At 43.6% G+C, this 17,907-nt stretch overlaps 1 protein-coding gene across 1 annotated transcript in view; it reads right to left on the bottom strand.

The window, feature by feature from the left end:
• Positions 1-3,152: 3,152 nt before the first annotated feature.
• Positions 3,153-17,907, bottom strand: part of RAPGEF4 (Rap guanine nucleotide exchange factor 4) — a 480,844-nt gene continuing 466,089 nt past the window's right edge. The window contains exons 30-31 of the mRNA XM_082260932.1: positions 8,886-8,940; positions 3,153-3,445 (exon numbers count right to left, since the gene is read on the bottom strand). Of these exons, the coding sequence (XP_082117058.1) occupies positions 3,318-3,445; positions 8,886-8,940 (183 nt within the window). The 3' untranslated portion in view covers positions 3,153-3,317. The remainder of the gene's footprint in view (positions 3,446-8,885; positions 8,941-17,907) is intronic.

The raw sequence follows: 17,907 nt of genomic DNA on the forward strand, positions 1-17,907 counted from the left end.
TTATGGAGTCCATTTATTTACGTAAGCTAAGAAGACAGAAGTGGAATGATTGTGTAACAGTACAGGAAATGGTTATTCTGGGTTTCACGTGGATGTAGTAGCTCACTCCTGCTTTGACCCTTTTTGCTATGTCATTAAACCGGAAAGATCACATTTTATTCTAACGATGTGGAAATGATCAGCGATAGAACCTGCTCTGGGTTAAATAGTTCTTTTGTGCCAAGACCACAAACTGCAATTTTCACACTACCAAATAATCACTAATATTTAAAAGCCCCACTAATTATTTTATCTGTGGTTCTGTCAAGTGAACTGGAAAACAAAGACTACAGGGTCTGTTCATACAAACGGTGAATACAGTTCTGTATCCGGAGCCTTTATGTTCTGCCTGACTTAGATTCTTTTTCAAGAGGGAAGGCTTGCTGGGGAGATGTCAAAGTACACCTGTCATCAGAGTAGCATGGGGGCAGCATCAGGGACCTCCTTATTCAAAAATCAAAGTTGCCCGAGAACTGAATTTTTTAAGTGTTAAAAAAATCTTCCTGCCTAGCTGTCAATCTGACCCACAGACTTTAAGGGCTTGTTCACACTACATACAATGGGCTCTACTGGACAGCGTTAGGCTGGGTTCAAAGTATAGAACAAATCTCCTGCGCTCTAGTGAAATGTGATGGAGGGAAGAGGAGTCCTTCAAACTTGAATGGATATGACTTGTGGTCTTGCTGCCCCTTCAGGATCAAGGGTATCCAAAACCAACTGGGAAACAACAACAAAAAAGAGAAAGGGGCACAACAATCTAGTGCATTACCACTAAAAACATTTATTAAAATAGTAAAAAGTATATATTATACTCACAAAACAGGTGTGAATGTAACACACATCAACATGATTAACATAGACTCTCCAAGATAGACAAAGTACTGCACAATGCTGGAAGACATGCAGTGTACCACATGAAACTGCTGTGGCTAAGCTGACGTGTTTCGAGGGTGAGCCCCCTTCTTCAGAGCCAAGAAATGCTGTCCCGCAGCTGTCCCGGGAATGCTGCATTTCTTGGCTCTGAAGAAGGGGGCTCGCCCTCGAAACGCATCAGCTTAGCCACAGCAGTTTCATGCGGTACATTGCATGCCTTCCAGCATTACGCAGTACTTTGGCTACCTTGGAGAGTCTATGTTAATCATGTTGATGTGTGTTACATTTACACCTGTTTTGTGAGTATAATATATACTTTTTACTATATTTAATAAATGTTTTTAGTGGTAATGCACTAGGTCGGTGTGCCCCTTCCTCTCTTTTTTGTTGTTGTTTCCCAGTTAGGCTGGGTTCACACTTAATACGGATGCGGCTCACAGCAGGTGTCCGGTGCGTCCCTGTTCTTCATTTTAGGGACGAATTAGGCCCGAATTGTTACCTGAATTCAGACCTGAAACTGAGCCAAAGATAGGGTGACCAGACATCCCCGGTTTCTGGGGACAGTCCCCTGAATGAGGAAACTGTCCCCGGACCAAGTCTATCCCCGGTTTTTTCCCCGGATTCATGGCCGGATTAATGTAGAGAGGGTGCCCCACGATTTCATTTTAAAAATATGGTCACCTTAGCCAAAGAGGCACAGGACCCCTGTGCAATGTGCTCCGCAGCTGTCCCGGGGATGTGTGAACCGGCTCTATTGAGAGCCGAGCACACTCCTCTAATGCGAACTGGATGCAGGGAAACCCACATCCAATTAGCACCGGTGTGAACCCAGCCTAACTCAACACATTGACAAGACAATTTGCCTTAAGTCCTATAGGTTCAGTTCACACCATTGCAGTGTGTATGACAGGGAAACAACACAGCTACACAATTGGGAGACATTTGTCACCCTATAAAAGGAAGTGCCTGAAGAAGGACCTACGTGGCAGAATCAATAGGATATATTTTAATGATGGCTGCAAATTTAACATTTTTGAAAGCACCTTTAATTTTAAAGCTTATTTGAGGCTTAAGTTGTTGGGTTTATATCTACTTTATTCTATAAACACAGGTGCAGCATGCTCTGTTTAATAGGTAGTGAACAAATATGTAATAGAGCGGGCTGCCAAGGGCTGAGTGTGACCTCCTTTTCCTCCAATGCAAGTTCATCCCAATAGGATCTCAAAAGGATGCATCCAAAGAAACACCAAGCAGGTTAATTGCAGCCTCAGAAATGTCACCCACACTACACCATTAGGGTAAATGGAAATCTGCTGAAATGCATTTGGTGCACACATCCACCCAAGAACTAAAGTGAGACTCACACATAGGGGCAAGAGGCCAGTAAAAACAAGAGGTTGATCTGCATTTTTTCCTGCCCCCTGACCACTTATCTACAAATTTACATGGTGGACAATCAGGTCCGTTCACATTGCTGTGGATGTGATGCTTTGTGGTGCGGCAGATTTAACACAGAGTGCCCAATGTGCCCATTGAAGTTAATGAACTCCTCGTGAACTGCACTGCAACTGTGCATTAAGTGCTTAACATGTGGTTGTGGCATGGAATTTCAATCCCCATTGGGATAAAAAAAAAAAAAACAGACATTCAGGGGGAATCAGTATCTCCTCCAAAATACCTGCAAAACTGCCAATCGGCCGCCTCTGAAAAGAGATCTGCTGCAGTTAGGCTGGCAGTCATATAGATACAATCCAACCACCCCCAGCCAACAGAGCCGCACAGACTTGCAAACTTGGTTCAGCAGAGTTGTGCAGTTATAATCTATAGGGAAGGGATGGTGGCGAGACCTGTGGGGTGACACCCTCTCCCAATCCAGCTAAAAATGGCCAGATTGAAAGAACGTCATCTAATATCTTTGGGCATTTTCACAGCTGCATCCTCCATTGTTTAAATTGGTTGTCAGGTCCAGATATTTGCCAGTAAAGTCCCTGAGAGATACTGTGAGATAGTGAGTGATTCAGGGCACTAGCACAAATCTAAAAATAAATGTGGGTGGGCCCTTCGATAAAACTTAGCAATGCGTAAAGTTCAGTCATCCATTGCAACCAATCAGATCATTGTTCTAATAGGCCCCAGAAATATGACTGGACACCTTGTAACTTGAATAACTGAAATATACAACCCTGTAGCTGCCATCAACGTATAATTTTACACCACAACCCAAAGTACAGTAGTTGTATAACCATTAGTATGTATTGGTGTATTTTTCAGTCACTACATAAAAAATGTACAATATTCACAGGTCGTATGATCAGACTGGCACTGAGAAAAAAAAAAAGTATAAAACTTTATAATTGCCACAGTGCTTGCCATGAAAAGAACCACCTAGGTTATGGACTTCCTTTTTAGGTGCGTCGTGGTTCTAGCCGATGTGACATCTGCGATAAAGTCCTCTGATTGTCAATGACGTTGAACTGCCGAACGTAATTCCGAACATCCTGGTGATTTTTGTTAACAAGGGAAGCATCAGGGTCTGGTGGTAAAAACACATTTTTTTAAATTTCTGTGATTCAAATACAGCTATCCTCAAATGTGTAATAATAGCAATTTTTAGTTGTTGTCATTTCATTATTCATTGTAATTATTGCAGCATTTACTGTACAGTAGGAATTTCATATGTCTACAAGTTTGCTTGTCGCTAGCATGTGCCTCATTAGACTTAACACATAGTAAGGTAGCACATTTTAGAATGTGGTGGAATTCCTAGAGTTCAGTTTTAAAAATAAATAATGCTACCTAAAACATAGTTTTTTTGTATCTTGGATGGCGTTTTCAATAATCACTTAGCCTCTCTGCTTAATAATTGTTGAGATGAAGGGGTTGATTTACTAAAGGCAATCAGGCTGTGCACTTTGCAAGTGCAGTTGCTCCAGAGCTTAGTAAATGAGCAGAAGCTCTGCTGACTCCCATCATCCAATCAAACACCATTTTGATTTCCATCATCCAATCATGTGCAAGCAAACATTGAATCCTATGCAAGCAAACACCATTCTGATTTCCATCATCCAAACATGTGCAAGCAAAAATGCTGTTTTTTTTATTTTCCTTGCACGTGATTGGGTATTCTCTATAGAGTGAAGCTTTACTTCATTTACTAAGCTCTGGAGCAACTGCACTTTGCAAAGGGTACAGTCTTGCCTTTAGTAAATCAACCCCAAAATGTCCTTTGGGATTGATTTACTAAGTGCAAATAGACTGTGCACTCTACAAGTGCAGTTGCTCCAGAGCTAGTAAATGAAATAAAGGTTCACTTTGCAAAGAATACCCAACCACAAGCAAGTAAATTAAAAAAAAACAAAACAGCATTTTTGCTTACACACATGATTAGATGATGGAAGTCAGAAGAGCTTCCCCATTTTTACTAAGCTCTGGAGCAACTGCACTTGCAAAGTGCACATTTTTTTTGCCTTTAGTAAATCAACCCCGTTGCTGTCAGTGTGTTGGCAAACATAAGGGTTAATGTACTAGAGGTAATATACTGTGCATTTAGCAAGTGCAGTTGTACTCTGCATACACAGTTGCTCCAGAGCTTAGTAAATAAGGTACAGCTTCACTTTGCAAAAAATACCCAATCACAAAGAAAATGAAACATTTTTTTCTTGCACGTGATTGGATGATGGAAGTCAGCAGAGCTTCCCCTGATTTACTAAGTTCTGCAGCAACTGCATTTGCATGGTGCACAGTTTATATACCTTTAGTAAATCAATGTGCATCATCTGAAAATAGAAAGTAAGGTATGTTATACATAGGGCTGTCCCATGTACAGATGATAGTACACATTTTACATAGAAATATGGTGTTTACAACTGTAAGGCTCAATACACAAAGTAAGCACACCATAAAAATAAACAATGTTAAAAAAAAAAAAAGTGACAGTTTTTTTCAGATGAGTCCAATAAGATTTGTCACATGGTTATAAAAATATTCTTAACCTTGTGTTAAAGCTTTGTGATTTGAACACACAGTGATATAATTATTATATCAGGCTAATTCCGTTGGTGATCTCATTGCACTCCTTAACTGGCCGATAATCTCAACCAGCGGTGGCTGGTGTATGTAGGGCGCATGGAGTTCAATGGGATTTTTTTTTACTTGGCATCACCTGATTAGAGCCAGAGGCAAAGTGCGTCCCGAGCCCACCCATTGTGTGACAATAGCGAATGAAAATTTGCTATTGTCACACTGATCCTCCTCCTGGCCAATCAGGAAGCGTGTCCGATACGCTCTTCCTGATTGGCCGAAAGGCAAACCCCTTGCCATTGGTCGAGGAGGAGGCGGGACTGGAAGGACTCGTGGAGTCGTGCCGCCGGTCACCCCTGACTCAGAAGAAGCTGCCCGCCGCCGCTGCTGGAAGGACTCGCGCCACCCGCCGCCGCTGCTGGAAGGACTCGCGCTGCCTGCCGCCGCTGCTGGAAGGACTCGTGGAGACCCGCCGCCGCTGCTGATCCAGGTAGGTAAGGGGGCACGCACGCTGATCTCTGCATTGGGGGCATGTACTCTGCATTGGGGGCATGTATGCTGGTCACTACATTGGGGGGCACGCACGCTGATCTCTGCATTGGGGGCATGTACTCTGCATTGGGGGCATTCACTCTGCATTGGGGGCATTCACTCTGCATTGGGGGCATTCACTCTGCATTGGGGGCATGTACTCTGCATTGGGGGCATGTACTCTGCATTGGGGGAATGCACTCTGCATTGGGGGCATGTACTCTGCATTGGGGGCATTCACTCTGCATTGGGGGCGTGTACTCTGCATTGGGGGCATGTACTCTGCATTGGGGGCATGTACTCTGCATTGGGGGCATGCACTCTGCATTGGGGGCATGTACTCTGCATTGGGGGCATGTACTCTGCATTGGGGGCATGTATGCTGGTCACTGCATTGGGGGCATGTACGCTGATCTCTGCATTGGGGGAATGGTATGCTGGTCACTGCATTGAAGGGGGCATGTATGCTGGTCTCTGCATTGGGGGCATGTACGCTGATCTCTGCATTGAAGGGGGCATGTACGCTGGTCTCTGCATTGGGGGCATGTACGCTGATTTTTGCATTGAAGGGGGCATGTACGCTGGTCACTGCATTGAAGGGGGCATGTACACTGGTCACTGCATTGAAAGGGGGCACGCTGGTCACTGTGCATTGAAAGGGGGCATGCTGGTCACTATGCATTAATAGGGGGCACGCTGGTCACTGTGCATTGAAAGGGGGCATGCTGGTCACTATGCATTAATAGGGGGCACGCTGGTCACTGTGCATTGAAAGGGGGCACGCTGTTCACTGTGCATTGAAAGGGGGCACGCTGGTCTCTCTGCATTGAAAGGGGGCACGCTGCTCACACTGTGCATTGAAAGGGGGCACGCTGGTCACTGTGCATTGAAAGGTAGCACACTGATCTCTCTGCATTGAAGGGGGCACACTATACCTTAATTATTGAAGGCCCCTTTCACACTTTTGTGACCTCAAAGTCATGCAATTTTTTACAGCGTTTTTTGCCGCAAAGCAATGCCTATTACATTTTTCTGTTTGCACCCCCCCAAAAATTTTGAGCACCAGCCGCCACTGATCTCAACAGATGTTATCGGAAACCTGTATTGAGAAAAACAAGGAGACTGCCATTGTAGACCTCCTTCTAAAAATGCTAGTTACCTTACACTCTGTATTTTTTGTCTTTATTTTTTTTAATCAGTGATCTGAAACAAGCATGAAGAGTAGAATTGTAGAGTCAATCAGAACTCCTGAGCTATATACTTATAAAAAGTGCTTGTAGTGATGAATGAATAAATAGTGCTTGTGGCTTGTGCTGTCCTCCACCAGAAAAAATGGCCGCTCACCTCCCGTTCTGAACCCTTGTGCTACCAGCAGGTCAGAACCAGCAGTTCCATACAGGGGATAAATGCAATCTGGTATCAGTGAACTGAAGGAAGCCAAAGACAGACCACTCTTCTTGCTCTCTCTTAGTTTTTTCCCCTGTGCTTTGCCTGAACGAAATATGGCGGCTTTGCGAGATCGCCCATTGAACCATATAGCTCATTTAGCGACTGTACAGGAAGGACTTCCACCCAGGAGAGGCTGAACCTGGCTGGGGCGACAAACTGTAAGGGATACTTTGCGACTCCAGTCTTGATCAGGTGAGGACAAAAAGGAGAATGCTGTGAGCTTGGTCTGTCTTTGATTTAGTTAACCGGTTCTATCAGGTTGTTAGGGCAGAGCCACAACCCATTGTATGCTGCCATGCAGTGGTGGTTTTAGGCATGGGCGAATGGGGCAGCCGCCCGGGGCGGAATTTTTTCATGAAACGTGGGGGGCGGCATGACAGTGTTCCCCAACCCCCGGGCAGCGGACCCATTTGAGTGGATCAAATGGTACCGGGCCGCCCGAGGAACTTTGAATAATTTCACTGTGGCAGCCGAGCCGCGGCGCAGAGCATTGCTCCCCCCCGAGCCCGCCCATTGTGCGACAATAGCAAATGAAAATTCGCTATTGTCACACTGATCCTCCTCCTGGTCAATCAGGGAGCGGGTCCTCCCGCTTCCTGATTGGCCGAAAGGCAAACCCCACGCCATTGGCCGGGGAGGTGGCGCCGCGGGAGGACTGAGGAGACGCAGGGAATCCGGGGACTGAACTGAAGAGAAGTGAGGTAAGTGCACGGACGGGTCTCGCGGGGGGAACGCTGACGCTCTGCATTGAAAGATGGCACGCGGGCATCTCTACATTGAAAGGGGGAAATGCTGTGGCACTCTGCATTTATTGGGGGCATTGCTGTGGCACTCTGCATTTATTGGGGGCAATGCTGTGGCACTCTGCATTTATTGGGGCATTGCTGTGGCACTCTGCATTTATTGGGGGCCTTGCTGTGGCACTCTGCATTTATTGGGGGCCTTGCTGTGGCACTCTGCATTTATTGGGGGCAATGCTGTGGCACTCTGCATTTATTGGGGGCAATGCTGTGGCAATCTGCATTTATTGGGGGCAATGCTGTGGCCCTCTGCATTTATTGGGGGCAATGCTGTGGCACTCTGCATTTATTGGGGGCAATGCTGTGGCACTCTGCATTTATTGTTATGTTGTCATGTTATTTTTTTTTTTTTGGGGGGGGGCTTTGGGGGGGGGGGGGCGCCGGGAGGGAGTCTTGTCCGGGGAGCAATTTAATGTAGAACCGCCACTGCTGCCATGAGGATGCACCAGGAAAATTATAGAAAGGTGAGTAAAAATTTTCAATTTTTTGCAACTATAAAATCCAATCCTTTAACTCTTTTGCTAGCACTTTGAGTAAAAAAGGAACGATGATGCCAATTAGACATCTTTCTGTTCTTAGCTACAATGCCTAAATACAAAACTTTATAGTTATGCATTATGAAGAGAACATGTCAACATTCTAACAATTCTTGAGTATGCACAGTCTTTTTTGCTCAACTGTACTCAAAAACTCGAAGAGTCCCAAAAAAATTGGTATAGTCCCACCAAAACTGGAATTGTAAGATGGCATGCCAGATTTGTTGCTATAATCTGTTATAAGCCGTTGCATTACATCTGTAGTTCAAAGAAGTATATCATAGGGAGATAAACACCAATCAAGTAAATCAGTGTTAATATAAAGTATCAATTAACTAGCTGACATGATATAAATGCTATAAAAGAAATGTAATCTATTCTTCTATTTAGAAGTTTAACTTGACAAAGCCGGCTTGTGCTGGAATCTAATTTATGGTCTGTTTTGATCATTTAAATTCAGAGCTGAGTTTTATAGAATCACTTTACCATAACATGCTAATTATGACTGTGACACAGTGACAGTGCATATAGAATAGATAATAAAGCCATTATGATACATACTTAAACAGAGTCATAAAATGCTTTATCTCTCATTCTACGTTCGTACATAATAACCTTGATGAAAAATACAACTTACTGAAGGGCACGCTCCGGCAGTATCTCATTGTTCTGACGGTGTTTGCAATCATCCGCTGAAAAACACAATTTATTGTCCTAATATTAATGTCACTTGTTTGAAACAAAGGCAGTGATATTTGCAGTATTGCTCTACTATTTGTAGCAGCACTCATAATTATTGTAAGGTACTATTTGGTTCTGTTATAAAGGTAATGTTTGCCAAGTAGGATACACTTCTTTTAGAGCAGCACAAAGAGCCAATCAGTCGTTCTGCAGTTTATAGAACACGCTGATAGGAGGAGAGAGCAGAGTGACAGTGAAATTAACTGCTTCTCCTTTCACTGTCTAGTCACAAGGTAGGGAAGGGGAGGGAGAGGAGAGATCTATTCCTCCTCTGCCAGACAAAACTGATCTGCATGGCAGAATAGTGCAAATCTTAGATCTGGACAGACATTCTTGATAGGAAAAAAAAGCTCCCTTGTACTATATGTATTTAATTTGTGCATTTACAAGTCCACTGACTAAGTAAGTCAAACTAAAATGGTAAAGTATATGTAAATCAAATAACAAAAATCTCATATAAGCTTTAACAAGTTAATGTACAACCCAATTCCAAAAAAGTTGGGACAGTGTACAAATTGTGAGTAAAAAAGGAATGGACTAATTTACAAACCTTATATTTTATTCACAATATAATATAGATAACATATCAGATGTTGAAAGTGAGACATTTGGAATGTCATGCCAAATATTGGCTCATTTTGGATTTCATGAGAGCTACACATTTCAAAAAAGTTGGCACAGGTAGCAATAAGAGGTCGGAAAAGTTAAATGTACATATAAGGAACAGCTGGAGGACCAATTTGCAACCTATTTGGTCTATTGGCAACATGATTGGGTATAAAAAAAGGCCTCTCAGAGTGGCAGTGTCCCTCAGAAGTCAAGATGGGCAGAGGATCACCAATTCCTCCAATGCTGCGGCCAAAAATAGTGGAGCAATATCAGAAAGGAGTTTCTCTGAGAAAAATTGCAAAGAGTTTGAAGTTATCATCATCTACAGTGCATAATATCATCCAAAGATTCAGAGAATCTGGAACAATCTCTGTGCGTAAGGGTCAAGGCCGGAAAACCATAATGGATGCCTGTGATCTTCGGGCCCTTAGACGGCACTGCATCACATACAGGAATGCTACTGTAATGGAAATCACAACATGGGCTCAGGAATGCTTCCAGAAAACATTGTTGTTGAACACAATCCACTGTGCCATTCGCCGTTGCCGGCTAAAACTCTATGGGCCAAAAAAGAAGCCATATCTAAACATGATCCAGAAGCGCAGGCGTTTTCTCTGGGCCAAGGCTCACTTAAAATGGACTGTGGCAAAGTGGAAAACTGTTCTGTGGTCAGACGAATCAAAATTTGAAGTTCTTTTTGGAAAACTGGGACGCCATGTCATCCGGACTAAAGAGGACAAGGACAACCCAAGTTGTTATTAGCGCTCAGTTCAGAAGCCTGCATCTCTGATGGTATGGGGTTGCATGAGTGCGTGTGGCATGGGCAGCTTACACATCTGGAAAGGCACCATCAATGCTGAAAGTATATCCAAGTTCTAGAACAACATATGCTCCCATCCAGACGTCGTCTCTTGCAGGGAAGACCTTGCGTTTTCCTACATGACAATGCCAGACCACATACTGCATCAATTACAACATCATGGCTGCGTAGAAGAAGGATCCGGGTACTGAAATGGCCAACCTGCAGTCCAGATCTTTCACCCATAGAAAACATTTGGCGCATCATAAAGAGGAAGATGCGACAAAGAAGACCTAAGACCGTTGAGCAACTAGAAGTCTGTATTAGACAAGAATGGGACAACATTTCTATTCCTAAACTTGAGCAACGTGTCTCCTTGGTTCCCAGATGTTTGCAGACTGTTATAAAAAGAAGAGGGGATGCCACACAGTGGTAAACATGGCCTTGTCCCAACTTTTTTGACATGTGTTGATGCCATGAAATTTAAAATCAACTTATTTTTCCCTTAAAATTATACATTTTCTCAGTTTAAACATTTGATATGTCATCTATGTTGTATTCTGAATAAAATATTGAAATTTGAAACTTCCACATCATTGCATTCTGTTTTTATTCACAATTTGTACAGTGTCCCAACTTTTTTGGAAAAGGGCTTGTAATTTTAAAAGTAACTTCCACTTTTTTTAAATTAGTAGCTTTCCTTCAGATAATATCTTGTCATGCTGCCACGAAGATCCATGTTAATGTATTTCCTGTTATAATGTGACAAAACTCCCACAATTGCTGTCCTGTGTTGTCTCCCTTGAACATGCTCTCCCAATGAAGACTACAAGCGGTTATGCACACACATTACTCAGACATGGTCTTGTGTTGTCACCATCCTGAAATCTGTCATTGGTGGAGTGCATGTATGAAGAGACTTCAGATCAGCATGTGAACCTAAGGATGACAAATGTGAATGCAGAATTTTCCTAAATAAAAACTGACAGTGCTGTAGCAAACTTACGACTCAATCACACAGGCGTACCAATAACAACAATTTAGTGAGTGCACCAATCATTAATGCAGCTGGCACATAAAATGACTATATAAACCCTTGTAATAGATGCAATTTAGTAAATGTGCAGTGCATCATAGGCGTGCACAGGGGGTGTTTCAGGTGTGCCTGGGCACACCCTAATCACCCCATGTGGCATAGATTCCACCTGCTGCCTGGGCCCATGTCATGTACCGGCCGCTTTCTTTTCTGAATGAGTCAGTGATTGGTACAGATCACTTACTGTGTTCATTCATAACTGAAACACAATAAACTGTGTTTACTAGGCTTCTGTTCATGAATGAACAGGAAGCCTCTCGGTACAGAGCATTTCCCATTCATTCACTGTCCATTGCAGCTGATGCTGCAGAGAAAGGGGGTGGGGAATCTCTATCTTCAGCCCCTTTCTCTGTCGAAAAAGTGAGACATCTGGGGTCCGTTTAGACCCCCTAATATCTCACCAAAGCCCCCAGTGGGGCTCCTAAAAGAATTGTAAGTTAAAAAATATTGAAAAAAATAATACAAATAAAAAACTACTGACACTGCCCACTGCCCAACTGACTCCAATCTCTGCCCTACTGACACCATCCACTGCCCTACTAAAACCATCCAGATTTTATTACATTTTAAAATGTTTGTTTACATTTATAAGTGTATGTCTGTATATATATATATATATATATATATATTTACATAGACATGCATGTGTGTTTGAGCTTTGGGGTGCACACCCTAATACCATAGTCTGTGCACACTATAGGCAGCGCTAAATGAAAATAGTACAATATTGACTGTGATCACAATAATCATAAGGTGCAAATATTGTATATATAATTGAAAAGAAAAGTCCATATAATATCAAGGAGTTAATTCAGTGTATAGTTGACAGTATTACTATCAGCTCACCGGAAGTTATAGATACTAGGCTCAATATGACATCCACCAGGTATCCCCAAGTTGCATAGTCTTCACCCAAAGAGTGAGTGAGCCTTCACCCAAAGAATGCATTCACCAGAAGAGGGACTTATGTAAGCACCGATCAGTAATTAGTACAATGTAAAAAAAGCTCACCAGCTAGGAGCCCAGAGAAAGCTTGAATAGTGTTATATTTATTGAAAGTCTTTAAAATCCCTAAAAGTACTGCAGCATTTTAAAACTTAAGCAAGTGCACTTACAATGGCAGCCGCCGCTCAAAACACGTCAGCATATAGGCCCCTCCGAATGCGTTTAATGCACATGCACGTTATCAAGGTAACGCCTCTAGCTGAAGTCAATACTTGAACCCTCTTGTATAGCCAGCTCCAAGTGGTAAGTTGTAAACATAAATATAGACAGTGGCGGCTGGTGCGTTGGGGGCGCATGGGCACCGCCCCCCTATCCATGCGTCCGGCCCCCTAATCTACATACGGGGCGCCGGACGCCTGGAATTCAATGGGTTTTTTTTTCTGAATCACCTGATTAGAGTCAGAGGCCACCTAGCCCACCCATACTGTCACACGGATCCTTCTCCTGGCCGAAAAGGCAAACCCATGCCATTGGCCGAGGAGGAGGCGGGAGGACTCGAGCAGACGCGGGGGACTGAGGAGAAGCCGCCACTGCAGGTAAGTGCACTGGTCTCTCTGCATTAAAGGGGGCACGGCGCGCTGGTCTCTCTGCATTGAAGGGGGCATGGCATGCTGGTCACTCTGCATTGAAAGGGGGCACAGCACGCTGGTCACTCTGCATTGAAAGGAGGCACGCTGGTCACACTGCATTGAAAGGGGGCACGCTGGTCACTGTGCATTGAAAGGGGGCACGCTAGTCACTCTGCATTGAAAAGGGGGCACGGTGGTCACTCTGCATTGAAAGGGGGCACGATGGTCACTCTGCATTGAAAGGGGGGATGGCACGCTGGTCACTCTGCATTGAAAGGGGGCACAGCACGCTGGTCACTCTGCAATGAATGGGGGCACGCTGGTCACTCTGCATTGAAAGGGGGCATGGCACGCTGGTCACTGTGCATTGAAAGGGGGCACGCTGGTCACTGTGCATTGAAAGGGGGCACGCTGGCCACTCTGCATTGAAAAGGGGGCACGCTGGTCACTCTACGTTGAAAGGGGGCACGCTGGTCACTCTGCATTGAAAGGGGGCACAATGGTCACTCTGCATTAAAGAGGGAATGGCACGCTGGTCACTCTGCATTGAAAGAGGGCACGCTGTCTGCAGTAATGTTTCATGCCCTGACTGTCTGCTTACGGCCCCTTTCACACATATGGTCCGTTCAGTTCATCAGTTCAGTCACGTCAAATGTATCAGTTTTTCATCCGTTTTTCATCCATTTTTCATCTGTTTTTCATCAATTTTTTTGTCCGTTTTCATCAGTTTTTTGTCCGGTTTCATCCTTTTTTCATCCATTTTTCATCCGTTTTTCATCCATTTTTCATCCGTTTGTCCGTTTACATTTGTTTTTCGTCCGATCCGGTTTTTTTTATGGATGAAAAATAGGACATTCATCCGTTCCAAAAAACGGACATTGACGGAAGCGGATGAAAACGGATGTTGTCATCCGTTTTTACATAGAGATGCATTGATGTCCGTTTTTCATCCGTCAACGGATGGATGAAAAACGGACAAACGGACCGTATGTGTGAAAGGGGCCTACCTCTCTGGTCTGTGTATCAGTTTTAGGGACCGTGCTCTCACACCTGTGTGTTTAAGTAATCTTCTCTCTGCATGGTTCCACCCCAGCCTCTAACAGGAAACATTATATTAACCCGCGCACTGCAAGCCAGCTTTGTCCGAGCAACAATTGTGTGAAGACTTGCCTGAGTGTTTCTTGCCATGTACTCTACATCTGATCTCTGTGTACCAGCTTTGGCTTGCTCACCTGACCATCCCTGTCTGCTTGTTGCCCCAACCTCTGGCTTGTCCTTCTGACCATCCCTGTCTGCTTGTTGCCTCGACCTTTGGCTTGTTCTCCTGACTATCCCTTGAGGTCCTGTACTGCTGCTTCCTCTCCATCCATCAGAGCCAGCCATGAGCGTGAGCAGGAAGACCCTGGGGGCCATGACCTGCAGCCAAGTCCATCCTCATTATTAAAGGCTCTGGTGAAAACCTGCTGGCTCTTAGACTCTGCACCCTGGGAAATCGTATGCTCTAGCCCCCTGTCAAGGATCGTGGCTGTGACCCTGTGTAGCTGCTACTCTGAGCCATCGACTCTCATGAGTTAACTGTTGGGTTCACAACCTCTGAGGAGTGCTCCCCGCCACTTGGTCCCGCAGGTGACGCTGACACCAAGGTCAAGCCACTGACTCTCGGGTGGAAAATTCAGGTACACTCAGCAAACAGCCAATGGTCTTTTACACATAATCTTAAAATAAAAGGACGAACTTCCCAATGGCGAAGCATTCAGACCCAATGTGAGTAAGTCACCATAAAGACAGCATTGTAGTCAAAATAGTCAAGGCACATACATTCCAAAAAGGGGGCTCTTGATAAGTATATTAGAAACAAACTCCATTCACATGAATTCAGCCTGGATTGGGTTTGGACAGTTCCCCGTTGGGAACTTGGTCCTTTTATTTTAAGATTGTTACGGACTAAAAATAATCTATTAAATATTAGGAGTGGGCTCCAGTGTACTGATTCTGTCACATGTTCCCGAAGAAGGATTCCTGAAAAGTGTTGAATCCACATGTGAACTGTAATCGGAATTGCATTTTGTGAATCCATCTGTGGAAAGTAATTTTTAATGTTGTGTATTACATTTTTAATGGTACATAATAAAGGTGTTTTTATGGTACTCCGTTTTTCTTCTATATGTCCACACAAAGTCCATGATTACATTCTCTGTTCAGAGCTGTACGTGATTTGCTAGGATGTGGACATATAGCACACACAGTCTGGACTTCTCTCCCCTTATAGACATTTTGTACCTTTATAGGATGATTCATTTAGGGGGGTCTGCCCTATTGCCAGAAATATGCAAGAATGACAGCTGTGTGCTACATAATGCAGACTGACTTGCTTCCAATTTTGGCATTCCCACTCTTTATATTGGCCAGGACATCTGCTTTATTCTGACTTGCCTGTATTTCCAGTCATGCCATATAACTAATACAGCTAATGTCCAATTTCCTCTTTTAACAACACCTGCTGTTCTCTGTCTGTGTGCACCTGTCACCTGACTTCCCCTTAGAAGTCCATGGACAATTCTCTGACCCAAGCAGGCAGCATAACTGGAAAAGGTTTTGCTTAACTCAGCAGCTTTCAATCAGTGGTTTACAAAACCAGAGGAGGTTATTTTTTTCAGGATCCCCCTACTTTTTTACAAGTGTGGTAATGGGCACCATAGCATCAATAATTTCCTATATTTTCCTTCCTACTATCTATGTACTTGGTCCAGGTCAACAGCTCAGAATCTACAAAAAGGGAACGTACAGTCATTTTGATTGTTATTTATGAATTAATATTCAGTGACTCAGTGGTTAGCATGTCTGCCATTTAGTACTGGGGTCCGCAGTTTGAACCCCAACCAGGAAACTATATGAGATTACATGATCTCCCTGTGCTTACCTGGGTATCCTCTGGGTAATCTCCCTCTTAGATTGTAAGCTCTAACAAGCAGGGCCTTCTGATTCCTCCTGTATTCAATTGTATTGGAACTGTACTGTCTGCCCTCATGTTGATAATGTGCTGCGCAAATTGTTGGCACTATATAAATTCTGTATATTATAAATAATAATGATTTTAGTTTCCTCCCACACTCCTGGTAGGGTAATTGGTTACTGTCTAAATTGGAACTATTATGTATGTATGTGAAAAAGGGACCTTAGATTCCAAGCCCCTATGGGCAGGGACTGAAGTGACTGTACAATATATGTAAAGCACTTTGTAAATTATATGCATTACGTAAACATTGGAAAGAAATAAAATAAACTATCTTTAGTCATATCTATATTAATGATCGCAGTCAAATATGGCATCTTTGAATTTACAGCCAGCAATTGGCACTTTATTTCAGGTGGAACTTTTTGGCTGCTCTACTGATACAGCCTTGTATTTACAGAGTTCATTAGCAAATGCTCAAATTTACACACACAAGTAGATGGATCTGAACTAAACCCCTAAGTCTTCCCTGAAACCAACATCTCCCTCCCCCTGCTTTGTTCTTATAACATACAGTAACAATTACTGGGTGCAGTGAGTCCCTCGGTAATAGTCTTTGCAGTTGGGTGGACTTTGACTCCACAGTCCCACATCTGATATCCCAGGAGAGTATGAAGTGTAAAATTCAACCAAAAGCTAGGTACACACTACAAGAAAATTGGAAGAAAAATTCTGTACAATAAATGATTGTTCGATTTTTGTATAGTGTGTACACAACTTTCGACATCTGATTCAAACTTTCCAAATGAAAATTTCCAAAGGGACAAACACCAAAACTTCTCTCATACGTGAACAGAACTAATGATTTTCGTTTAATGTGTACTCTTTTGTTTATTGTGCCTGCGCATTATCAGAAACAATAAACAATAATCTACGCTACAATGTTTCTATGTCAAACAGAAAAAAAGCCTATGTTGTTTGAGAATTAGTTCCATCCTTGAGTTCCACTTGCTGTAAAACATTGAGGAAAACCAGACGCTCATTCCCCCAACTTTTTCATAGTGTGTACCCAGCTTTAGTCTAGGTTTAAACGTGCAGCAAGATTGCCGCACCTCCTAAAAGCTTCTTGGAGTTGGAACGCTTTTCAAAAGTGTTGACAGGTGGTGAGGAGACAATATAAATGTCGCACTACCGTGTTGCAACTGTGTGCATTGCATTTGCTTGACGGATCGCATACAGTGGCCTTTTTGCCCTCTGAAAGCAACAGGGGGGATCATTTTTTAGCTGTGGCCGTGAAGCAAAGCATCGCTGTCAAATGCATATAACCTCCCTAGCGGTAATCCCGAGAGTGGCTCAGGGTTATTTTAAGTACCAAAAGCGGTAACCCCAAGCCACCCTAAGGATTACCCTTTAGTGAGTACTTACCATGTCTCTGCATTCCTCTGATGTCTTTCTGCTCTGTCCTCCGGCCGATGCCGGCATTGGTCTTCCAGGTTACCTTCCCTGCGAGCGCCGCGATGCAGGGGGGCAGAACCCGGCGGGACACATACACATTGTAATACATTGTAATCTGTCATGATTACATTACTGTGTGAAACCATTTCACCTCAGTTTTGTACCTAATGATTTGTCCAGTGCCCTGCCTGCTCTTTTAGTGTTCTTTCTGAAAGCGGTTTTAGACCAGCTAGAAAACAGCGATAGTGAACTGGAATTAATTGAAGAATTGAGTGATAGTGTTTCATGGGGAAATTCATCATCAGACACTGAGAGTGACGACAGCGACAATTCTGCGACTGAGCTCAGTGATGTGCGAACTTGGTGCTCTATTAACTGCGGTACGGATCAGGCAGCGCCCCCAAGATTCCCATTTACTGGAGCACCTGGTAT

This window comes from Pelophylax lessonae (assembly GCF_965119305.1).
Source record: "Pelophylax lessonae genome assembly, chromosome: 6".
Taxonomy (NCBI): Eukaryota; Metazoa; Chordata; class Amphibia; order Anura; family Ranidae; genus Pelophylax; species Pelophylax lessonae.